General features: G+C 42.6%; 1 gene segment (V, D, J or C); it reads left to right on the top strand.

Annotated features, from left to right (window-relative positions):
• Positions 1-9725: 9725 nt before the first annotated feature.
• Positions 9726-26208, top strand: part of LOC116876953 — a 55098-nt gene continuing 38615 nt past the window's right edge. Inside the window, 3 exon segments of the C gene segment in view lie at positions 9726-9804; positions 9900-10203; positions 25907-25915. Coding sequence covers positions 9762-9804; positions 9900-10203; positions 25907-25915 — 356 coding nt within the window.

The raw sequence follows: 26208 nt of genomic DNA, 5'->3' as shown, positions 1-26208 counted from the left end.
GTGAATGTTAGCAAGGTCCTCTTTATGGTCAACAAATCTTCCCATGAATGCTAGAAATAAAACCAGACTAGAGCAACAAAAGTGACTATTTCGGGGGATGGGAAATGTCCGATTTGCACAATTGTCTGAGAATGGTTTATATCTGAAAACCTACAGAATTCAGGTACGACAGCAGTGCACTCGTCTGTGTTGCTCCTGTTCTTCCCCCAGCTCCCACATTGAGCATCGTGAGCCGGAAGTTTCCTCCCAAATAGGAGAGGCCTTGTGAATGCGATCCAAAGTCACACAGTGTAAGGAGCTGGGTTAATCTGGGATGGCAGCGATGCGAAGGTAAGCTGACAAGCTGTGTGGTGTGCAAGCAGGAAGGCCAGGGGCTCTGCTGGTCTGTGGTTGTGGTCATGACTGCAGCAAGCATGTGCTCGGCTGAAGCTGGGTGCGTGCTTAGCAGGGACTCAAAAAAGCCCAACCCAACCACACACAGTTGGTTGACACTGAGGTGATCATCATATGCAGAGGAGCCATGAAAAGACTCAGAAAAAGTATAGCTGAGAAGACATACACTTTAGCACGTACAATCTATGTGCTAATTGTGTAAAATAGGAATGTGCTACCCAAGACCTACAACAAAACCATTTGGCAGAAGTGATGTCTTAATCAAGTTGCTGGGACACATCCCTAAGTAATCTTGGCAACCATGAAGCTGTGTAGACCCAGGGTGATTCGCAGGAAGCTAGGCTGAAAAATAAAATAACTAAGAAAGAAAACAGGAGAGTCATGAGCAGTCCTATACCGCAGGAGATAGACTATCACAGATTAAGTCCAAGCAACTTTCTCAGCATGCAAACAGCAATGAAAGCAACCTTCTGGAGAAAAGTCACAATCTCAAGTTGCTACAACATATTTTCGACAAATATTTTTCAATAAAAAATAATAAGACCATCAAAGAATCACAAAACTGTGACTATTGTTAAGGGGTGATAACCCCTACCACTCAATACAAACTCTTTGAGGTGTGCAGTTACTTCGAAGTAGCTATAACAAGTTCATGTTCAAAAACACGTTTAAAATACTCAAGAGGATCACAGCTTTGTTCTTGGTGGCTGCTAAGGCATCCCTCCTGCATCCTTCATTGGAGCCCCCAGTGGGGGATGGGAGCCTTTGCCACTGCCTTTGCTGCCTTGGGAAGCCAGTACCTGGGCCTCTGTGCTCGCCCGGCCCCTCAGCCGGGCCCATGGCACTATGAGCTGGCAAGGGAGTCCCGCTTGGCGCGCGGGACACCTGGCCCTTTCCCCTACCCGTGTGCCCTTATCTATGAAGCCTGAGCGGCATCAGGGCGGGGAGCCTATAAAGGCCTTAGTCCCCTTTGCCGCCATTGCTGCTGCGGGCATTGGCGTTGGAGGCGGGCCCTGGAGGCCTGCAGTTGGGCGGCGACCCTGGTTCCTGGGCTCCCTATGCGTGCTGGGCGTACAGGGCAAGCAGGGGCGAGCTCAGCTTCAGACTGCACACCAGCCCCACATGCCGCACTGCTGCTCTACCTGGACTGTGGTGACTGCGACTTCCTGGACCTGCTGGTGGTGGACGGCAGCCAAAAATAAACTAAGAAATGAAATAAATACAAAAAGGCAAAAATGCATATTGTATGCAGTATACCAAAGTTACAACACAAACATGTATTTAAAAGAAATAAAATCTAGAATAGAAAACTTGTAACCTGAAATGAAATATTCACTAGAGTGCTTTAAGAGAATAGTTCCATTGGCAGAAGAAACAGTCTCAATACAGAGGAACACCTTCAACCTGATAAAGGGCATCTATGAAAATCCACAGCGGACATCATACTTAATGCTGAAGGACTGAATGCTTTTCCCCAAAGAACAGGAACCAGATTGGGATGTTTGCTCTTGACACTTCTGTTCAACATGGTAATACAGATTCTAGAGAGTGCAACTAGAAAAATACGAAGATCTCTAGCAGATTGAAAAGGAAATGCCAAAATGTCTTCATCCACAGATGACATGGTCTTGTTTGTAAGGTAATTCCATAGAATCTACACGCACACAAAACCAAAAGTAGAAGTCATGAACAAGGTCAGCATCGTCACAAGGTAGACATTCAACATAAAAAATATCAGTTGGATTTCTATATACTGGCTTGACCACTTGAAAATGACATTTAGGAAACAATTCCATTTACAATAGAACCAAAAGAAATAAAATATTTAGGAATCAGTTTAACAAAAGAAGAGCAAATCTTGTATGTGGAAAATTACAAATATTGCAGAGAAAAAAATTAATATCTAAATAAGTCCAGAGAGGATCCATGTTATGGTTTAGAAGACTCAATATTGTCATGATGGTAGTTCTTAGCAAATTCATTAAAGATTCAGTGCAGCAGGCATTTTGGAAGCAAGTTATCAAGCATACACTAAAATTAACATGAACACCCAAAACACCTTGAAGGAGAAGAAAGTTAGAGGAATGATAATGTTCACCCTTTAGAAGCAGTGGGGGGGAAGGGGCTCACCCAATATTAGGTTTGGAAGATGAAACTGATGATGCTGCACACACAGAGGGTGTGGAAAGCTTTATCACTGGCACATCAAGTCTGAGGGGCTGCAGGCGGGCCTTTCAAACATAGGCTTACAGCACCCATGAAGCCACAGGAGACTCTGGAGGGTCGCTGACTCTTAGAGTAGCTGTCTCAGCTCAGCCGACTGGTTTCTACCTCTCTTTCCCTGAGGGACAGGGCCGTTCAGATGCGCACAGTGCTTAGTGTCCTAGGACTGGGATCACCAGGAACAAAGAGGTGCTGGCTGTTTCAGGTGTTGGAATGTCCTTTCCCCCAGGGCTCACACTGTCCTCTAGAGAAGCCTGACCTGACAGCTGGAAAGAGGAGCCATGTTCTCTCCCCACCTTGTCCTCCACCTGCTCTGGATTTCTTCCGGGCTCACTGAAGAAAGGAGACCCGAGACCCACTTCCCACACACACCCACACCCCTACCCCCGTTGAATGCAACTCCCTTCAAATTAGCCCTTCCAGGGTCTTCCTTCTAGCTCAGTCCCAGCTGCTCTCAGGAGCCTAACCTGGGGAGACACTAACTGGTTCTTCTTCTGCCTCTTGAAGTGACATTTTGAAATCAAGTAACCACATCAGCATCCAGGCAAGAAGGCAATGGGATGATGGGGAACTCCCAGCCGAAAGCCGCTGAGGAAAAAGCTAGAAGGACAGTCGTGACCAGGAGAGAGAATTGCAATCTCCAGGAGCTCACACTGGAAAATGAGGCTTCAGCATTATAGACGGTGATGGTACAGAACATATGTGAGGCTGGACCTGTGACAGGATCACTTTGGGAGTAAAAGGCACTGGTCACAGCTGTTGTCAGCTGACAGACACATAATCCAGCACCATTTGAACTAGACATTTGACATTGGGAAGCCACCTGTTCCCAAAAGACACCTGTCTGAGCCAGAAGCTCCTAACGCCTGGAAAAGCTCTGCCAGGCTGGGATCCTGCCCACATCACTCTGTCTCCAGCCCTTGAACACGCACCAGGCCAATGTGGGCTTCTCTATGGTGCTCCATCCCTCCCTGGCTGTTGGTGCTCTCCCTCCTCCCAGGGACTAGCAGGCTAGTGTGTTGGCAAACTAAGTTTTGTCCCCCACAAGGTGCAACAGGCAAAAGCAGTCTCCCCACAGAAGGGAGCCCTGAAATGCAGAGGTCAGGCTCTCCTATTTGTTGGGGAGCCCGGAAATCATCCCACAGGACTTTGACCCTCCATCCCCCGGCTAAGATTCCCAATAACATGACACCTGGCCAGAGTGATGTCAGCAGTACACTGAGTGACAGCATGGGGGTCAAGGGACTCCCAGTGTACAGAGCCCCCAGTGTACAGCCAGTCTGGGCAGCAGCACAAGTGTCTGTCACTGTCGGTGGATGAATCAATGCAGTGGCTGCCACCAGGGGCACCAAGAGCAGCACCGAGGAGCAATGAACTGGGGGGACAGACAGATGGACAGACATGGATTGACAGGAAAGCTGTTCCATGTATATGAATGTAAATATGCATATTCACAAGCAAATCTCTGTAGTTTTTACAGGTACATACGACACCAAGCCTATCAGTCTATTTTCTCATTTGAGTCTAGGGGAATGGGGCATTGCAAGGACGAGCCACTCACCGAAAACTACCACTCACACTAAGTACAGAGTTGGAAAAAAACAGCTCTCCTGCTTTGTATTTCTGGGCCCTTCCACTCACTAAGTGACTGCTGTAAGAGACCTCACTGACCTGGCGAGCAATACTGAAGATGATCAGGTGCAGGACTTACCTACAATGGCCAGGCGGGGGTGGTAGAAGTCAGTGTAAGTAATAAGTAAAACAACGCAGTTCTTAAGAGGGAAGCACATTATTTAAAACAAATGAAAAACCTAATAAGATCATAATTCGCATTCAAAGCAACAACTAAGAGAGAACATGAAATAATATCTGAGTGAAAAACATCTAAGGAGGTTACATAGCGCACATGCTTCATTAACCTATTAACCTGGCTGACTTGAAGTTCTCGGGGAGCTCTTCTTAGTGGGGCTACTCAACCTCCTGAAGACTCTGTCATCTTCAGAATGGGATGAATTACACCTACGTTATACTTGCAAGGAAGGAATCCATATGTACCATGTATGGCACTCAATAAAGTGTATTTGACATTATTTAATGGATCAATGATTACTGTTATGAACGTAAAAAAAAATTAGTCTCTCTAAAAGGCAAGCAACTATTAATTCACCAGTGCTAGAAGAATTTCTACTATGTTCTGAGGCCCAGGACTGTTACCGGAATGACTGTTCTTCAAGAACAGCTTCTGCTCTTTGTTCCCTTGACATGTGAGAGATATTGCTAAGTTCTGCAACCTCTCTGAAAATTTTCTCATGACCTTACTTATGCTTAATCTTTAGAGCTTAAACATAACTCTCTCTGTCTCTGTGTATGTGTATATATATATAGAGAGAGAATTCTACATGTATAGAATGGGTGCTGTGACAGGTTTGCATTTGTTAGTCTTATGTTTAAATCAAGGCTCCATTACTTATGTGACTGCACAGATGAAATATTTTAAGATTTCAATGAGCTGCTCTGCCAGATGTGGTTGTTATAACTATGTTGGCGTGTTATTATAAGAAACAAGTGGTTATAAGAATCACATCGTACTTCAGACTGGCTGATAATATTTACTTACGAAGCAACCAACTCGGCCCAATCCTAGGCCCATGGTGGATGGTGTCTGGAGAGTGAGCATTATTATTCCCATTTACAAGGATTTTACTAAGGACACACATCCTCCAGGTGGCAGGGCGTGGACTGGAGCCGTCATTCTATCCTTGTCAGTGCAATAAATCCTCCTAGAGTTAGGAGGTATCATTCAGAATCTCCCAAGCGTCCCATTTGGCAGCTCTGAACTGAGAAGGACGTCCTCCCTCAGCACATTATTGATCAGATGACATCGTTGGCTGTGGAGGGAGCTGGCTCCCAGGCTGAGCGCCATGGCTGGACATTCCCGAGGTCAGCAGGTCTGCAAGGCTGCCAGGCACATGGAGTCAGTCTGAACCTGCTGTTCCCTGCAGACAGCGAGCACTGGCAGCCTCAGATCCTGTGGGAAAAGCAGGCAGACGGGAAGCTTTGGCTGAAGTTCTGAAGTCTATTCCTCTTACTACCATTTTGTTTTAAGAATACTCTCTCTGCTTTAGTGTGATGACAATTTTATATTTTCCTAATTTTGAAACCACAAGTTGGAAGGACTTCCAGGGCTATAAGACACTGAGTTTGCCTGGAAGAGTCTGCTCTCAGAGCTGCTCCTGGGGCAGCCTCCTGTCCCTGACACATGGGGTCCCTGAGGAAAGGAAGGTCAGCCAGAGTCTCTTCCCTTCCCCCTTCCCAGCTCCTGTGATGACACCTGTCATTTGTATGCTTTTTGATAATAGCCATTAAACAGGTGTGAGTGAGGTGACATCTCATTGTGGATTTGATCTACATTTCCCTGAATTTCGGATAAAAAACAAATACTTTTGTAGTTTGTGTCCAAATATCGCATAGCACTTTGCAACTTTTTTCCCCATTCAATCTGACAACCCTATGTGAGCCTGACTTTTTCCTTGAGGAACAAAAGAAATTATCTAGCAAATTAATTTTGTATGCACATACACACATACACTCACACGCACTCCCTCACACACATTTCCATATATCCTTTGAGGAGAATCCAATGTATACCAACATAATTGATCTTCATTTCTTCTAATAAACCCTATTCAGGGATTATCAGATTTGTTAAACTATTTGGAAAGTCCGATGTGAAGACTTTTCAAGGAGCCTGTCATCATCTGTTGACTGAGAGTACCATTGTGCCTACAGAATTTTATTATTTTCAGGGATTACAAAACTGAAGTTTATGTTTGGAAAGGCGCCTGGCCCTGTGCCTGACACGTGGGGGATGCTCTGCATGTAGTGGCTGAATTTGAAATTCCAGGTCCACTCAGTGAGAGGTGCACAGAGTAGAGAGGAATGCGTGGGGGTTCTAATCCCGCCTCAGCTGCTCAAGGTCCTGTCATGTTGAATGAGTCACCTGAACTAGGGATCTGTTTTCTCATCTTTAAAGATGAGGACTGATGAGGCTTCTGGAATGGGGGGCTTTCCTTTTCATCTTAAATGTCTAAGCCTCTGTAGTCCTATAGCCTGTGAATGGCCAGGATACTACCGATGACCTGTTTTAAAAAATGGGGTTGCTAATCTAACAAATGAGAATTATTTTTAACAAAAAGTGTGTATTCGACACAAAGTATTAAAACATCTAAATTAAAGATGAAAAGAATATCTTATCTAGAGTTCTCTCAACCAAACATCAATGGCTTTCCTGTTTTGGGTTTTTGAGCTTTTCGTGCTCACTAAGGGTTGACATCGCATGTACATCCAACTTGTTCCCTGAGACCTAGAGAAGAAGTCAAACTGGATTAGGTCTCACATTCTCCCAGGGGCAGAAGGGAGCTGCCCCTGGTCAGGGAAAGCATGCCAGCCTCTCAGAGTTCCAATGAAATGTCCAAGCTTCAGCACCTGGCTCTCTGCACAGGGTCTGCCTGAGTCCACACCTGCTCTGAGCCCCTGACTCACCCTTGGAGCTGAGGTCTGGGGGCATCATAGCAGTTTCCTTCATGGCAGCAGCGGGATGACCTGGGGGGACAGCAAGTGTTGCTCCCTCAAGAGCCACCTGATTTCTCTCTTCCTGGAGACCATAGGGTCTTGCTCAGGACCCTCCACTCTCTACATGAGTGTTGGGTGAAGTCTTGGCTACCCTTTGCATCTTGCTCAAAAATTTCCCTTATTATTTTTTTAAATATGCACATCATTAACAATAAATAATTTTTCAGCACCACTTACACAAGAGCACAGATGTACCACAGCAAGAAGAGAAGTAGAGGAACACAATTGTCACCTGTTGAAATGCGTTTCCAGACCCAGGATGGATCCATTCCTGCCTGGGGGGCCAAGTCAGCAAACCAAAACTTAGGTAGCTTCCCTGTCCCTGTAAATGCTGCCCTTGACCAAAAACACAGTATATCCCACCTAAGCAGGCACCAAACACCAGGAATCTGCAATTATTCCCCTGTTCTAAGTAAGATCAGGTATGCAACCCTGGCCAATCAACCTAAGCCAAGCAATATCTCCTTATCCCCTGACTGACCTGCTGTTCCTCCCTGTTTCCCCTTTACTGCTTTTAAGTCTCTATAAAACTCCCTCTTGCCCAAAATCCCTGGAGTAGAGTGCTCTCCTGCTTGTGAGACTCTGAGCTCCCCAAACCATGGATTGTTCTCCTTTCAAGAAAGGGCACCACACCCTCCAGGCTGAATTGTTTCACTTTTGTCATTTGTCTCCCCCAGGAGAGCATTTGGCTGGAGGTTTGGCAGGATCTAAGACTACTCATAGCCAATAGGTGTTTAGCCTTTAATGTCATCAATGTTTGAAGACAAATGGGAACAGTAATTGAGAGAAACAGAGTTCTGAATGTTGACAATGTGCCATAAAATTTATTTTCATGAAAGAATAGAACGTTATGGATTTTCTCCCCCAAAGGAAGATTTCCTTATTGGTGAAAATGGAGAAAAGAGAGAAAGCAGGAAGAGAAGAATTCATGGGCTTTCTCACCCCCACACTGCTCATCTTCCATATGCAAACTCTTTCCACCTGTTGTTATGCTGTGCAGATGTCAATCCCCATTGTCAACACCATTCTCACTCTCTTCCCTACTTAACATTTAGCACAGCTGCCCTAGACAACTGCTGAGGGTCTGAATGATGGCCCTGGATTATTCTTTTAGCAGAATATTCTAGTCAATACCTCACCAGCTCAGCACAACGTCAAAGCCTGCATTTTGGGACACTTGAGCCTTGAATCTTGGCTAGAGCTTAGCATGTGTGCCTCTCAGTGTTTACCCAAAAGAAGGAGTTTGGGAGCCAGGTCTGGTAGTGGGTGTGAAGGACCCAAACCTCCCTGCCCCAGCCAAGTCCCCTTCCCTCCTTCTCCTTCCAGGCCAACAGGCTCTCATTAGCAGAGCACCATAACTAGACCCAGGAGGTCCTCCTCTACTTTAGATATGGGAGAGCAAACTTGTACTTACTTTACTGCCTTTACCTCTGGAAACTTCATTTCAGATGCCTTTCTCAGCTGACCCTTCCTGAGGCCCTGCCTTTAGCATTTCTAAGGATCTGACACTGGATCTGACCTGTCCTGCCCCCTGGTCTCCTCTGCCCCCTGGCTCAATGCAGGTTTCTTCCTTTGACCACACACACACACACACACACACCTGGTTTTACAGAACAATCATATTTCCTGAAATTCTACACTATGAGGACCCCAGAAATCATCTACTGCAACCAATCCAGTTTTAAGATGAAACACCAATCCCCAACATTTCTTGAGCTTTTTGTATGCATCTGAGACAGGCCACATGCTTTGCTTACATTCCCTGCTCACTCTGCACGCAACCTAATAAGGTCCTTTTGACAAATGAGGAAAAGGAAAAGACTAGCTAGTGGACGACTGCAGAGTTGTCATGTCACCTTAGTTCATTTCCATCTTCTGAGGAGATCTCTGGGAGAAATGCTCCAGGGCAAGCTCAGGGGATCTGTTGCTTCTTCAGCAGAGATCTCTGCCCTGTGCTTATCCCTGCCTCCGGAGCAGCCTGCGCACCCATTGCTCTGTCAGTACTGAGTGGCCATCGGAGGCTTGAGATGTGTCTCCAGCCAGACCTGGCCCACATCCCCACCTAATTCCCTATAGGCATGCAGCCTCAGAAGAGTTACTTAAAATGCCACCGAGGATTTCCCCATTTCTAAATTGAGGGTAGTAGCATTCATCTCAAGGGTGACTTTCAGGATTTTGTCAAACAAGAAGCAGAAACCAGTTAGTGTGGTGCTCAGGTCCAGTCAAGGATTGCTGTTATGTCCCTGGTGCCCTCCTTGCACAAACAGTCCTCAGTGATTCCTAGCAGCCTAACCATTGATGTTCCCTCCTGCCTTGTGGTTAGACCTGTCCTAGCCCTCTGGCCGCTCCCTCTCTCCTCCCCGCCTCTTTCTCACTAGTAACTGCAGGTGCCTCTGGGAAACACAGGCTCAGGTCTTAACCTGTCCTCTGCAATATACCCAGGCAGTCTCTTCACAGCAGGTGCAGCCAGAAGGTCATCCAGGGTTTCTTTCCTCCAGGTGGGAGACAGAACCATGCTGGGTCCCCTTGCCATCCTGTGTGTTCTCCTGTTTCCCGGTAAGTCCTGACTTGTTCCCTGGTGCAGAGTACAGGGGACACCCTGAGGTTCCTGGCCATCACTGTCTTACAGCTGTTCCCCTCTCCCCTGGCAGGTGGTGGAGCAGGGCTCAAGCTGAGTCAGACTGCTTTGTTGGTGGCATGCGTGGGCAGTTCACATCCTCTGGACTGCCAAGTGGACACTTTGTTAAACTACATCCACTGGTACCGCCACCAGGAGTGTAGGGCACCAAAGAGGCTCCTCTACCTAGACATGTACACGTCCCTTGTGCAATGGGATTTTGTCCTGAAAGCGGACAGAGTCAGGGAAAAAAGGGCAAGGATAGCTACAGCTGTACTCTTGTTGGGGCTGAAAATGGAGAAAAGTGACGAAGGCGTGTACTACTGTGCTGCCTGGGCATACCACAGCCCTGTGCTCTGACCAGGTCCCTGAGCAAAAAGGTCTCTGCCTCCCAGCGCACTGAAGACCTGGCACATTCCAATGACTCTGGGTCTCTGGGGTTGTCCTGGGGTCAGCTCTCAGCACCCTGACCCTCAGTAACGCCCCTTCCCCTCTACACTGGTCCACAGCTCAGAACCCTGGAACCTACGGAGCCCCTGGCATGCAGATGGGCACAAACCCAGGGAGCTGTTCAGTCTGGAGGGACTGCTCTGAAGGTCGTCCAGCGCAGCGTTTCTGAAGCATCTGGAGCAGAATCTAAGCTGCTCAATGCAGTGGCCACGAGCCACTAGCCACCTGTGGCTCCTGAGCACTTGAAACATAGCTAATTCAACCTGAGATGGGCTCCTTGTGTAACATACAAGCCATGTTCTGGAGACTATAAAAAAAAAAGGTGAAATACCTTCTTAATAATTTCTATATTAATTACATGTTGAAGTAATGAAGTCACCCTTGAGATGAATGCCACTACCCTCAATTTAGGAATGGGGAAATCCTGGTTTGGATATCTCACAGTAAATAAAATAATCCTAGAAATTTATTTGTTTCCTTAACTTTTTTAAATGCAATGGTAGAAAATGTGTCTCATATTGTGACATCTTTATTTCTACTGAACGGAGCTGTGCCAGGCTGGCGATTGAAGATTCTGGCCATCTCCAAAGAAGAATGTGGGAATAAAATATTGTGCAAATCACTTCAGAGAGAGATTTACCATAAAATGATTGAAAACTGAAATAGGAAGTGGATTCTTGATTCCAGTTTTCAAACTGCTGTCCTGCCCACTGCTTATTACTTTGCAGAGGAGACTCGTTGAGCAAAGCACAGCAAACAGTTGGTAGGACTAACTTCTTAGCACCCTCATGCACTGGTATACCTGGTGCTGAACTCATGTAGGTAGGTTGATGCAATAGCATCTCAGGCAGGTTGATGCAATAGCCCTGGATGAGACCCAGGGCCTTCACTTCCAATTCTCCTTGAATGTTACTCCATATGGGATTTGGGGGCCATATTCCTTGGACTTCTGTTCTGTCATCTGTACAGGGAGGAAGTTTAAGTACCACAGTAATGGGTCGATCCTCTGTAATAAAGCAAAATTATACCAATAAGATATCTCTATGTTTACTAAATTCATATAAAATTTGTCAACTTCTTGAGCGAAAAAAAAAAAAAAGGAAGAAAAACTATATTACTGATCCTCCAGTGCCAAACAGGAAAACATCTGCTTCCATATGTGGGGGGAAAGAAAAAGCTCTCTGAGGAAGTCTAAGCTGAATTAAATGCATTTTCAATTGAAGATTCAAAGTTTATGTACAACTTAATAGCACTGGTAAACATGATTGCTGAAAGGAAAGCCCAAAATGTTTGTAGGTAATTAGTCCCTCAGATTCATTAACTCCTCATCTGTCTCCCTGAGTTTTTGCACTAGGAGATTTATATTTAACATGTGCCTGATTGTGAAAAAGGCCGATGCCCCTTTCCTCTAATGAAGCCTGGGTCAGGATGAAGACCTCCACCATGTGCAGGAGGTGGAGGAGGGGGAGGGACAGAAACTTACTTTTGCTCCATTTTGGGGATATTACTTCATTTGTCTTCCCCATATCCTAATACCACTGAACCCTTTCCTCTCAGTGCCTGACTCCATAGGGCAGTGACTCTGAGATCTGAGTATTAGAGTTTTGTTAGAGAAATTAGCTACATATGAAGACACCCTCAGAGAAGCCATCCCAGGTCAATGTAAATCTCAGTTTTCAACATGGGTCCATAGTGTCTTTGAATTACAACCTAAAAAGTGAGTGGTCCTGTGCGTGGAGCAAACAACCCCTATGTGGAGGGAAAAACAAATCATATTTGGAGTCATTTCCTCTAGCTGCCCTTCTCCTTGTGGATAAGTTAAGCTTCACCAAGGACACTTTGGCCACACACAGTAAAGCCAAAGCATCCAGAGACTAACAAAACCTCCTATCCTAAGTAAATGGTTGCTAATTAAATGGTTGTTTAAATGGCTGATTCTAAAAACACTGAAAGCATCTTATTAGAATGTACAGGACCAAGTACGGTGTTGACTCCATGGATGTCTGCTGAACTGAGACTGACATTTTGACTATTAGAAGGGGCTCACATTACCTCATGGGTGGGGGATTTTGCATAGATGGATGCTTGAAATATCCTGATGATTTAGGCTCAACTCATTTATTTCATTTTTGATGTTGGTGAGACACAATGTTTTGACTAATAGAAGCAGCATTATATTATGAAATCAATGCTGAATGATGTCTAAGAATATCTCATAAAATCATAGTTTCTTTTCTTTTTCTTTTTTTTTTTTTGTTTAGATTATTTATTTATTTATTTATTTATTTATTTGACAGAGATCACAAGGAGGCAGAGAGGCAGGCATAGAGGAAGGAAAGCAGACCCTCTGCTGAGCAGAGAGCCCCATGCGGGGCCTGATCCCAGGACCCTGGGACCATGACCTGAGCTGAAGGCAGATGCTTTAACCCACTGAGCCACCCAGGTGCCCCATAAAACCATAGTTTCCATAGTTCTATTATCCATTACCAACTGATCACACGCATTAGTACTGGGGAAAAATTAATGTCTGTTACATCAGAGTCATTTCCTAAGAATCACAATTCTGAAAATTTCTGGGCACACCTGGAGATCTATGTTGACTGTTTTGTGTTGGATGTTCTTTATGTTCCACTCTCCAGAAATGGTTCAGGATCACAGTTTTGGGTAGAGGAATGGGCACAACTTGGATACGTCACTTCTAAACATTGGGAACAGGAGAGTTTTTACCATGTCGCTCATACCCTTATTGATTCATAGAAAAACCTGTATGGCTTTTGATTTTTATTTTAAAATTTACTGTTAAACAGAATTTACATGTTACTTAATATTAAAATTTTTGCATGTTACTGAGCACTTAGGCATACCATGTGACATCTGATGGTTAGAAATATGTGGAATAGCCTTTGTCTTAACCACTCTTTTTCTGCTCTTCTCCATCAAACTTTGCTTCATTTACAAAACAAAATCTTTTTTCTCTGCTGATTCCTACTGACTCCATGTGCCAAGTTAGAGACAAGGTTCATGCCTGGAGAGCTCTGTGTACCTTCATGGCCTGAGTGTTTCTTTTCGTCTCTGCAGAACAGATACCAGGTATAGACAGTGACACCAATACTGAGTCTTCCTATTAACAGTATATTTTAATTTCCTCGTTCTTGTTTTTGTTTTTGTTTTTGTACATCTCTTTTGTCTACTTGCAGATGAGAGAATGAGACCATCTCAAGCAGAATTGTACACAACCATAGTTTTGTTCAACAAAGTTGTTTCCCACTTTTTTTGCCTCAAAGCCTTTCATAGAAGGTTGCTAGAAAATCAACCTCATGTGTTCATCTGGAGATGGAGAGGAAGATACGCTTTCAAGTATGACCCTGTGTGTCTCTTGCTGTGGGGGCATGGATTTCTCCCCCAGGCAAATTAACAGTATGGATGCTGAGGGGCACAAAGGATGGATACTGCGAAATTTCCCGTTTCCTCCTCAGGATTAATGCTCCACTCCCCAACCCCATCCCCATTGCTCTGTGCCCCAGGATCCTTAACCTTCGTGGAAAGAGTCATGGGAATCTTTCTTCTGTTTTCAAATGCAAAGTTGGCCAATGGAAACTGAAGCTCAAAAAAATAATCAAGCATGTCACCTGACAAAAGCATTTCTTCTTGGACACTAGAATTCCAAGCCAGTGGGCCCTGGGAGAAAGAAACAAATCCTCCAGTGGGTTAAGTGGTATAAAAGGGAATGAGTTCTCCCACATGCACCTCTTGTTCCTGAGCATGAAACTCTGGGTATGGCAGGAGTTGGCACTATATGTTGGAACCTGTGAGAATGCAAGCACCCTTCAGGGAGGGAACCCAGACCTCACTTTCTTCCACTTCCCAGTCTCTTGCTGATGCTCCCCTGGTTGCTCCCAAACAGCAATCAGGAATAAGGAAACCATCTGTGCAGTCCCTGAAGGTCTACCTCATAATGCCCTGGGCAAGGTAAAGAGAGGTCCACTGTCCAAGTGGAGGAGCAAAAGAATAAAAATCAAGTAGTAGTCAAGTATGTGGGTTATATTTGCCCCCAAATAAGTAAAACAAATTTCAGAGTTGGGAGATTTTTATCTAGTTCCTTTCATTTCACCTTCCACAAAGCCACCAAAGTCCCATCTTTAACAGAATAGGATGTGCCCTGTTCCCTCAGTAAGAAAACAGAAACTGGACAAGTATTGAGAAATTTTCGTTAAACGTTGTGCTTTTCTAGTTGACCAGCTTAATAGAGAGGAACATATAGATTATTTTTAATGCTGTTGTTCTTCAGTTAAATGAGGGATTCTGAGGTATTTGTCGAGTTATTAGGTAAGTCATCATCACCTAAGTAGCAAAAAAAATAAAGAGATCTCTATCTTTGTGTCAATATATGATTACAGGGCTTTATAAACCAGTATTATGATGAATTCAATTCAGGGTTCTGGATGTTCATTAATCCAATAAACAAGTGTACACTAGTGAACCAATCCTAACTCTTACAAAAACAAAGTAGAGAAATGCCTGCCACTTTCATAATATCAACGAAAATCCAGCTTCTCACATTGGTTATAATTGATGTATCTTTTCTGTCCTTCCTTCATCTACCTTTCTGTCATGTATAAGTTAACATTTAAATGTTTGATCACAAACTGATCATCCCTATCTACTGTAAGTTCTGTCCCTTTGATTTTTTTTAACGTTTAAGTTGAAGTTACCAAACAGTTACCAAAAATCTAGTTTTATTCTGGAAATGGTAGAATTAGTATTTATAATCCATAGGTCAATATATTTCTTTGACTATTTCCTTTGTTCATTCAAAGAAAAGGAGTTACGTTCTTTATGAAATTTAATAAACATAATGTTCCAGATAAGATGTTAATAATAGCTATTTTTTACTGAAAATTCCTTATATACGAGGTAGGCATTGTATTAAGCAGTTTATACACGTCTTGCTGTGTAATGCCTCAGTATCAGAGGAAAGAGAAAAGGGACTCTGACGGATATCAATGTACCCCCCACAGATGTCACTAACCCTTCCCTAAATGTTTGGTTTGACATAATTTCCCATTGACTTGCATTCCTAGTTATAGACTTGCATGACTTGCATTCCTAGTTATAGACTATTATGTTGAAATGGTATGATTATCTCAGAGAGAAGTAAGCTGTTCAGAGATTTTCAGTAATTGTGAAAAGCTCATTCTGAAGGTGCTGGCAATGAACAAAATGGAATTCCATCCATTTAGCTGCCAGATAATATGTTTGATGTTCAGTCTATGGAGGAAATCTCATGAAAATCCTGCAAATGCACTTATATCATGGCAGAAAGAATCGATGCTTCGACAAGAACAGAAGCTGCAGGGTGGAAACTCTACATCCCACGGCATGGTGTGAGTCAGTGGTGGTGGGTTCAGGGCTGGTTATTGCACAAGAAGGTTCTGATGAAGAGACCGATCCCAAAGACCAGCAGGGCAAAGGGCTTGAAGACGGTGGGAGGAAGACTGGAAGAAGGAACTCTCTCCCCATGCATAGTGATGTCATCATGAGAATGAGCGGGACACACAGAGAAACAGAAACGATGAGGAATGTGCCCAAGGAGATTGTCCTAACTTGAAAGAAGCTGTTCCAAACTAGAGGAATCTATTTTCAATTGGTAAGGTAGAACATCCCTCCAAAATCATAATGAGGAAGAAATGACATGTATATGTTATCAACAATAATGACACTTCCTTCCCCTGTAACAAACCAGGAGTTGCAGCCTCTGTTTGGTGTTACCAGGTACCCTGTTCATTTATGTCTAAGTGAGGGGGCACCATGGGGGCCAAAACCCATCCCATGCCCACCCTCCTCTATACCCTGAGCAGGGCTGTGTCAACCTGGAGCAAAAGTGACTTTTTCTAATTATTCTGAAAAGACTGTGTCCTGTTTTATTTACTTAAAAAAGGAAACTTCTGTGCTAAGAGACTGTTCAGAAGGTAGTAATTACATAGAGTTATGTAGATAAGATACAGCATTTTAAAAAACTTAACCTCTAAGTTTTCTGACTCTAAAAAAATAAACTAATTTACAAAAAAGTATTGTCAAAGAACCAATGAAAATACTATTATTTGAATCTAGGAACCAATTTTTAGAATTTAAAGCCTTGAGAAAAACTGACCATCCCATGAGCAATACAGTAAAACAGCAACAACAACAAAAGTCAGGGTTTGCATAGACCCCATGGGTCACGGACTGTGGAGTCAGAGGAGACCAGCTGGAGCATCTCCAGTTGTCTTCTGTGGAGGAGATGCTCCCTCCCCAGTAACTGCTTTGAGGTTAAGAGATGAGAAATCCAAGAACTAAGCATTCAGCCTAGAGGAGGACTCAGTATTATCATTGGTACTTCTTTTAAATTTTGCATCTGTCTCTACTCTTTACCATGAAATAATTGGGACAATTAATTTAGAAAAATCTTCCTTGACACTCATTTGCAATATTTCTATCTATACTAGATATACCTGTATCTACATATCTGTCAGTCTCTGTCTCCATATCTGTCTCTATCTACATATCTGTGTCTATATCTCTCTCACTCTCTCTCTTTCCAGTTAGTAGCCAAATGATACAACCAGAAATATCTATATCTATATCCACAGTAGAAAAAAGGATAATTACTCAACATTGTACCTATCAAAAAAAATAGTGATGTATTGGCACCAAAAATAAAGAATCAGCCTTTGGGTATCTGATGTATCAGATGTGTTAGGTCTCTTAAAATACATGCTTTGAGGCAACATGATGAGAACAAGAAATAGGCAGCAGTGAGACATCCTGTCCCTTCTACTGAAATTCTTTTTTACAGTCCAGAGAACACAGTAGATGAAGCCATGTGCAAATGTACAAAGTATTAGAGGAGCCGACAGTCAGCCCCTGGAAACTCTCTTCAGTTCTGGACTCTCATCATTTCCACAGGACAACCTCCGCCCCAGTCCCAGCCTCAGCCTCAGCCCCCACCCTGTGCTCCCTGACAGGTACCTCAGTCCTAGAATCAAGGGGGAAAGAAGCAGACAACCACCAGCTGTATCTTCAGGATGTCAGGCTTCCTGCTGCAACTTCCCACTGACCTGATTGCCTCCTGTGGAGAGCTTCTGCCTGGAGTTGTTGAAAAGTGCCTGAGAGTCAGGACATATCAGTTCTTTTCCTGAGATTTCCAGGGAATATCTATGGTTCAGGCTGCATGAGAAGGGGTTTGAAATGGAGAGAGGGCACAGGACTGAGATCATAGACATGAGTTTGAGCGCCAGGTGTGGTGCCAAATGAAGATAGATGAAGATGAGTGCTCCCAAGTAGGACCTTTTTTTCTGTGTCTGTGACCTTCCCAGGGTCTGCACAAGCCTTGTCTCTAGTGCAGCCTCCATATACACTTGCCGAATTAATCTGTGAATCAGTGAATCCCAGGAAGCATTACTGAGGAAGCACATTTAGAGTATTTCCTGTAATGAATCCTAAGCACGCATTCTAGTACATTGAGAGAAATATATAGACCCCTCTGAAAATACAAACATACTTATGTACATATACATGTATATTCTTATCACATAGTGGTATATAATATATTATATATTAAAAGTCTGTATGGAAGAAATAAAATATCTTATTTAAGATTGTGTGTTCTAGACATAGATCCTCTGGTACAGATTATTGTTCTGCCACTTACTCATGTCAGACCTTTGATAAAATAACTGGTGTGTCCAAAGCCTCCATTTTCTCATATGAAATATGGAGCCAATAATAAAATCACCCAGTTAGTAGGCTTTGTGAAGATTAAATGAGATAATGGAGCCAATGTGCTCACCTACCATGTAGAAAATGCCTTCAATATTGAAAGCTATTAAAGTTATGAAAAATAAAGAAAATAAATCTCTATTTTTGAAAGTGTTTAAAATAATAAATAAAAGATAAATTCTGCCTTTGTTTACTTCCATGTTAGAAATAATTCAAGATGAGAAAACACATTTTTCCATGAATATGTCTGAAATGACCATTTATCTCCCTTCTAGGCTCCTAGCATCTGAGTCCCTTTTCTATGTTCAGGAAATACCACACCTTATGAATCTGAGTGAAAGAATGAATTTGTTCCCACTATAGGAAGGAAAAATGTCAGATACTGTTTCTCAGCCTTCCTTAACATACAGTCAGGTAGAAATTGTGGGCTCCCCCAATTAAACATATTCACACAACTGCTACCTCTTAATACAACACATACACAGAGAGACACATATGCACAAACACGCAGGACAGAAAGCGATGCAAATGATTTGCACACTCATCCATGCACACACACAGACAGATACACACAGACATAAACACAAACACAGACATAGGGACTGTAAGGAAATGCCTAGCAGCCATGGTGGACCAGGGGACCTCTCTCCAGAGTGACCATGGGTGTCTTCTTTCTGTCTCCTAGTCCTTTTCATCCCCAGGATGAAGCTTCCTGCTTAGGAAGAGTCAGTCCTCTTAGTTGTAGGCCACTGGCCTTCTGGTCCACTGCCCTCCACCTCCACAATATTCAAACTACCCAGTATGGATCACTTCAGAAATGGTATTTATTGGAAAGGAGGGAAAACAGAGCAGCTGCCTCAGGAGGAAAACTCAGCCATCCTGGCTTCTTGCTCTCTTTTCTCCTCAGGCAGGGCTCAAACCAGAGTTCACATCAACTCCACATGGTATGTGACAGAGCCAAACACAAGTTTTAGGCAGAACTGTGTCAGTTGTTTTTTTTTTTTTTTTAAAGATTTTATCTATTTATTTATAGACAGAGATCAGAAGTAGGCAGAGAGGCAAGCAGAGAGAGAGTGGGGGAAGCAGGCTCCCTGCTGAGCAGAGAGCCCGATATGGGGCTCAATCCCAGGACCCTGGGATCATGACCCGAGCCGAAGGCAGAGGCTTTAACCCACTGAGCCACCCAGGCGCCCCAAAACTCTTTTAAGTTATGCATACATTTACAGAAAACCTTATGGAAATCATGAAAGGCAAGCTAAAAAGCTTTGCTGAAGAAAAGATGGAGGAAAAGAGGAATATGGAAAAATAAATGCATAAAAATAAAACACTAATAATATGTGACTGATTTTCAAGGTTAGTACTTCAAAAGGGTCAGCGAAGCTTTTTCACATGAAAATTTGGTGTAAATAATAATAGTTGACAGTATGAGGATAATGAATTTGTGAAATGATAGTAGTAGAAAACATATGTAATTATCATCAAAAGTTTACTATATTTCAGAACCTGGACTAGCAGTTATTACGCTGAAAGGCTCTTAGTTATTTAATGAACACTAACTTCTGTGATAGGATTGGTATCACATCTATTTTCAGATGAGGATTTTTGAGACAGAAAGAGAATCTAAAAAAATTAGAGCTTAATGAATTTAGGCTTAATGTTGAGCCAAAGGTATTAAGTTCATGCCTTCTGAACTGGAATTCACCAAAAGGCTTAAGGACTGCAATTCCTTAGATGAACACTAGAGGTCCAATAAATTAGAATTGAAACAAGGCCCTTTTGCTGGGAGGTGTGGGGAGATTGGTGCCAGCATGATGTCATCACAACAGAGCTCAGAATTCATTGAGGTTGTTAGAGGGGCCACCATATTGGGCCACTGTTAATTCTCCCTGTGAAAGATGAGAGGGAACCTGCCAAGAGCAGAAAAGCCCACCTGCATGTGTGTGGAGGGAGGGCACGGGGAGGGGGTGTGTATGGGTGGGTGTGTCTGAGTTCTCCCTCTGTGTTCTCACTGTCAGCACTTGTTAGCCCCTGTAAGCCAGATCACCTAAATGTTCTGTTGCAGTATTAGCAAGCACATCTGACTCCTGAGGTAACTGAAGTACTATGGGGTCAGTGACTTGTCCAGGTCACATAGCTGGTACAGGGTGAGGTGGCAGAGAAAGGGAGTGACCCAGATCAACTGGCTTCTCTTGATTATTGAACTAAACCACTTCTTGACTGCAGGACAATACAAGGAAAACTACATTGTCCCCCAAACCAGGGGCAGATTAATATTGAACATTGAGTGACACAAATCATTCCAATGTATTATACCACAAATGCAGGATCTGAGGGATTAGCAGTCTTCAGAGAATAAGTAAAATGCCAATAAACTATCAATTGACTTTTCTATATAAAATGCCTGTCCTCATGTTTCTGAGCAAGGTTTCTGCACTATGAAATTGCAGGGGAATGGTTGAGTGGGTGTGAGAATAATCCTGCCACACCCCAAAAAGATCCATTTACCAGGAATTCCTTTCCGGATTGGGAGCCCATTTACATGGGGCACTGAAAGCCCCAGACCTGCTCACATCTGGGACAGATCAGGAACAACCCAGGGAAATAGCTAAGCCACCACTTCTTCTGAGAAACTTGAAGCAGCCCCACCCTTTAGCCCCTGACCTGAGGAGTTCTGTAACAGGATCCTCACTTCTTTCCTTGTCACAGGGGAGCCAGCCCAGCCAACGAGATGCCACAGCTGAAAGCATTCATTTTCTCGTCTCCCGGGCCTATGACTTGTACCCCAGGAACTTCAGTCTACAGAAGAAACTCAGGAAATTATTTATGTTGGTTTTTTTTTTCCATATAACTTTTTCATGGGAATTTCTCTTCTTTGCTTGCAGTTGGGTCTGGGCAGCTAAAGTTGGAGCAACCCACAATATCAATCTCCAGAGCAAGAGATGAATGTGCCCATATATCTTGCAAGGTTACCACTGAGGACATTAACAAAGAAGTCATGTATTGGTAATGACTGAAGCAAGATCAGTGATAGAATATCTCACATTTGTCTCAACATGTCTTACCTAGGGTCACTTAAGTAGGAAGAACAACAAACTTCCACTTCAACCTTGAAAATAAATTTCCTAAGGAAACAAGATGGGGCCATGTGCTTCTGTGCCAGCTGGATTAGGATCCACGGCATCAGAGTCGCCAAGAGAAGCTGCGCAAGAACCAACTTCTGGTCTGACCCACCCACATCCTTCTCAATATGGGCAACCACAGAGGCTGCACAGCTGGGGCCCAGCCTGAGTCTCTCTCTCTGTTGCATTTCCTGAGGTTGGCAGGAAAACATCTTAGATTCTGTTCACATGGTAAGCCCATATGAGGTTGACAATTATGGTACAAATTAAAGCAGTTTGAACTGATATCCCACTAAATTAGGCTGTCAGGGAACTCGGAATATACATAGAGAATGGTACCAAGGAAAACCCATATGTCTGTTAATGCACAGTAGAGGGAGTTTTCTAGTAACTAAATGGCTTACAATGAAGACAGTAAAGGTGTATAAAGACTACATAAGTATTTCTTATTATTACTTTCCAATTTTATTCATGGGCATTATAGTTTTTGGAGATAGAACGATCTGTGAAACATAAAAATTCCATGCTTTTATTACCATCCTATGGCCATATTGAAGGAATCCACTGATTGTTATATCCCTAAGTAAATGGCAGGTATCTTAGTTATAGAAGACACCAAGGTATAAATCCGGTACCATAGAGGTAGAAGCAACACCTCATTCCACATTCAGGGTCAATACTAGGACAAAAGGAGCACTGCTCTATTGGAACATGTCCTGAGTACATCAGGCACCTCCAACATGTTGGAAACACCTGTAAGAAGTTATTCTCCAGGATTCTGCAAGGAAAATAAAAATCCTGAATACAGATCAGATGATTAAAAAGGATAACACATGCTCCTTTTATCTGTCAAGAAAAGATGGTGAAGGTCTTTCATAAATTACTAAAGTTAAAAATCATGGTTAAGAATAAAATTCTGTAGTTAGTACTTTGACTGTCACCAGTTTTCAACATAGTGATACACACAAGTAATGTGTGAAATTACAAAGCCTCCTCCCCCATCTCCTTAGAGTCCACTTTCAAATGCAGAGGAAAGATCTTTCTTCAGAAAAACTTGAACTTGTGGTAATTGGATATCTGACCACATAGTCACCATGCATACAGTTTACCTCTGGTTCCCTGAGATCATGACAACAGCTTCATTCTCTGTTTCTTCTTCTAAGAATCAGGTGGTGCTATCAAGGACAGAAATGTTATGGAAGCAGAATGAATTCCTGACCCAGCAATGTCAGAACCTTCTCAAGGGCAAACTGAGAATGTTCGTGTTCCATACACTGCCCATCATGATTCTTGTCTGGGGTGGGTTCCAGGGGAATGAATCTGAGGGCCTAGGTCTCAACAAGGCCTCTCCTGTCTCCTAACATATCTACAGAAGAAAGGTAAGAAGACCCCCTGAATGAAATATGGAGTCAGAGAACAATGAACTCTTTTAAGAAAGAAGTGAATGAAAAGAGGGATTAAGCTTCTCAGAGTATCTGTGTTGAATATTTTACACAGATTATTTTATTGAAACCTTAGAAGAGCAGTACACGAATGTATTGAATTGCCCACATAGGGAGATGGAGCCACTGTGACTTTTCAGCACAGGACAACCATGAAACGCTACAGTGATGAATAAGAGTGAAAGGACAGCCTTATTTATGTGGCTTTGAGGCGACAAGATACTATGTAGCCATTGAAAACCTGTTCTTAGAAGAATTATGCATGAAATTTAAAAATTTAGTGAGTGCCAGAGCAAATTTTCTCAGATTTCGGCATTTCTAAGATGCGAATGTTAAGCTCCAAGAGGCCCAGAACATGTCACCCCAGGAGGGGACTTGATCAAGAAGGAGGGCAAAGGTAAAGTCAGTATCTTCAGCACTAATGCTGTTATTATGTTTGTTTGTTTGTTTGTTTGTGAATTTAATAATGACATTATTTGAATAAAAATGTAAAACATATTTGTATATATAACACTTAAAATGGTTATATTTTTTTAACTTTTTTGTTGTGATTAAAAAAAAAATTTTTATAAACATATAATGTATTTTAGCCGCAGGGTTTAAGGTGTGTGAATTGCCAGGTTTACACACTTCACAGCACTCACCATAGCACATACCCTCCCCAATGTCCATAACCCCACCACCCTCTCCTGACCCCCTCCCCCCAGCAACCCTCAGTTTGTTTTGTGAAAGTCAGAGTCACTTATGGTTTGTTTCCCTTCTGATCCCATCTTGTTTCACTTATTTTTTTTCTACCCCCAAAACCCCCCATGTTGCATCTCCACTTCCTCATATCAGGGAGATCATATGATAGTTGTCCATCTCCGACTGACTTATTTCACTAAGCATAATACTCTCTAGTTCCATCCACATCATTGTAAATGGCAATATTTCATTTCTTTTGATGGCTGCATAGTATTCCATTGTATATGTACACCACATCTATATCCATTCATCTGTTGATGGACATCTTGGTTCTTTCCATAGTTTGGTTATTGTAGACATTGCTGCTGTAAACATTCGGGTGCACGAGCCCCTTCGATCACTACGTTTGTATCTTTAGGGTAAATACCCAGTAGTGCAATTGCTGAGTCATAGGGTAGCTCTATTTTCAACTTTTTGAGGAACCTCCATGCTGTTTTCCAGAGTGGTTGCACCAGCTTGCATTCTCACCAACAGTGTAGGAGGGTTCCCCTTTCTCCACATCCTCGCCAGCATCTGTCATTTCCTGACTTGTTAATTTTAGCCATTCTGACTGGTGTGAGGTGGTATCTCGTGGTTTTGATTTGTATTTCCCAGATGCCGGGTGATGTAGAGCATTTTTTCATGTGTCTATTGGCCATCTGGATGTCTTCTTTGCAGAAATGTCTGTTCACGTCCTCTGCCCATTTCTTGATTGGATTATTTGTTCTTTGGGTGTTGAGTTTGCTAAGTTCTTTATAGATTTTGGACACTAGCCCTTTATCTGATAAGTCACTTGCAAATATCTTCTCCCATTTTGTCAGTTGTCTTTGGTTTTGTTAACTGTTTCCAAAGCTTTTGATCTTGATGAAGTCCCAATAGTTCATTTTTTCCCTTGCTTCCCTTGTCTTTGGTGATGTTCCTAGGAAGAAGTTGCTGCAGTTGAGGTCAAAGAGGTTGCTGCCTGTATTCTCCTCAAGGATTTTGATGGATTCCTTTCTCACATTGAGGTCTTTCATCCATTTTGAGTCTATTTTCGTGTGTGGTGTAAGGAAATGGTCCAATTTCATTTTTCTGCATGTAGCTGCCCAATTTTCCCAGGACCATTTGTTGAAGAGGCTGTCTTTTTACATTGGACATTCCTTCCTGCTTTGTCGAAGATTAGTTGACCATAGAGTTGAGGGTCTATTTCTGGACTCTCTATTCTGTTCCATTGATCTATGTGTCTGTTTTTGTGCCAGTACCATGCTTTCTTGATGATGACAGCTTTTTAATAGAGCTTGAAGTCCGGAATTGTGATGCCAGCAACTTTGGCTTTCTTTTTCAATATTCCTTTGGCTATTCGAGGTCTTTTCTGGTTCCATATAAATTTTAGGATTATTTGTTCCATTTCTTTGAAAAGAATGGATGGGATTTTGATAGGGATTTCATTAAATGGGTAGATTGCTTTTGGTAGCATAGACATTTTCACAATATTTGTTCTTCCAAACCATGAGCATGGAACATTTTTCCATTTCTTTGTGTCTTCCTCAATTTCGTTCATGAGTACTTTATAGTTTTCTGAGTATAGATTCTTTGCCTCTTTGGTTAGGTTTATTCCTAGGTATCCTATGGTTTTGGGTGCAATTGTAAATGGCATTGACTCCTTAATTTCTTTTTATTCTGTCTTGTTGTTGGTGTAGAGAAATGCAACTGATTTCTGTGCATTGATTTTATATCCTGACACTTTACTGAATTCCTGTACAAGTTCTAGCAGTTTTGGAGTGGAGTCTTTTGGGTTTTCCACATATGGTATCATATCATCTGCAAAGAGTGATAGTTTGACTTCCTCTTTGCCAATTTGGATGCCTTTAATTTTTGTTGTTGTTGTTGTTGTCTGATTGCTGAGGCTAAGACTTCTACTACTATGTTGAATAGCAGTGGTGATAATGGACATCCCTGCCGCGTTCCTGACCTTAGCAGAAAAGCTTTCAGTTTTTCTCCATTGAGAATGATATTTGCGGTGGGTTTTTCGTAGATGGCTTTGATAATATTGAGGTATGTGCCCTCTATCCCTACACTTTGAAGAGTTTTGATCAGGCAGGGATGCTGTACTTTGTGAAATGCTTTTTCCGCATCTATTGAGAGTATTCTATGGTTCTTGTTCTTTCTTTTATTATTGCATTGTATCACATTGATTGCTTTATGGATGTTGAACCAACTTTGCAGCCCTGGAATAAATCCCACTTGGTCATGATGAATAACCCTTTTAATGTACTGTTGGATCCTATTGGCTAGTATTTTGGTGAGAATTTTTGCATCTGTGTTCATCAAGGATATCGGTCTGTAATTCTCTTTCTTGATGGGATCCTTTTCTGGTTTGGGGATCAAGGTGATGCTGGCCTCATAAAATGAGTTTGGAAGTTTTCCTTCCATTTCTATTTTTTGGAACAGTTTCAGGGGAATAGGAATTAATTCTTCTTTAAATGTTTGGTAGAATTCCCCTGGGAAGCCGTCTGGCCCTGGGCTTTTGTTTATTTGGAGGTTTTTGATAACTGTTTCAATCTCCTTACTGGTTATGGGTCTGTTCAGGTTTTCTATTTCTTCCTGGTTCAGTTGTGGTAGTTTATATGTCTCTAGGAATGCATCCATTTCTTCCAGATTGTCAAATTTGTTGGCGTAGAGTTGCTCATAGTATGTTCTTATAATTGTTTGTATTTCTTTGGTGTTGGTTGTGATCTCTCCTCTTTCATTCATGATTTTATTTATTTGGGTCCTTTCTCTTTTCTTTTTGATAAATCTGGCCAGTGATTTATCAATTTTATTAATTCTTTCAAAGAACCAGCTCCTAGTTTTGTTGATTTGTTCTATTGGA

The sequence above is a fragment of the Lontra canadensis genome, unplaced genomic scaffold (assembly GCF_010015895.1).
Source record: "Lontra canadensis isolate GAN:19392208 unplaced genomic scaffold, GSC_riverotter_1.0 scaffold48, whole genome shotgun sequence".
Lineage (NCBI taxonomy): Eukaryota > Metazoa > Chordata > Mammalia > Carnivora > Mustelidae > Lontra > Lontra canadensis.
This window is presented reverse-complemented; position numbering and strand designations above follow the sequence as displayed.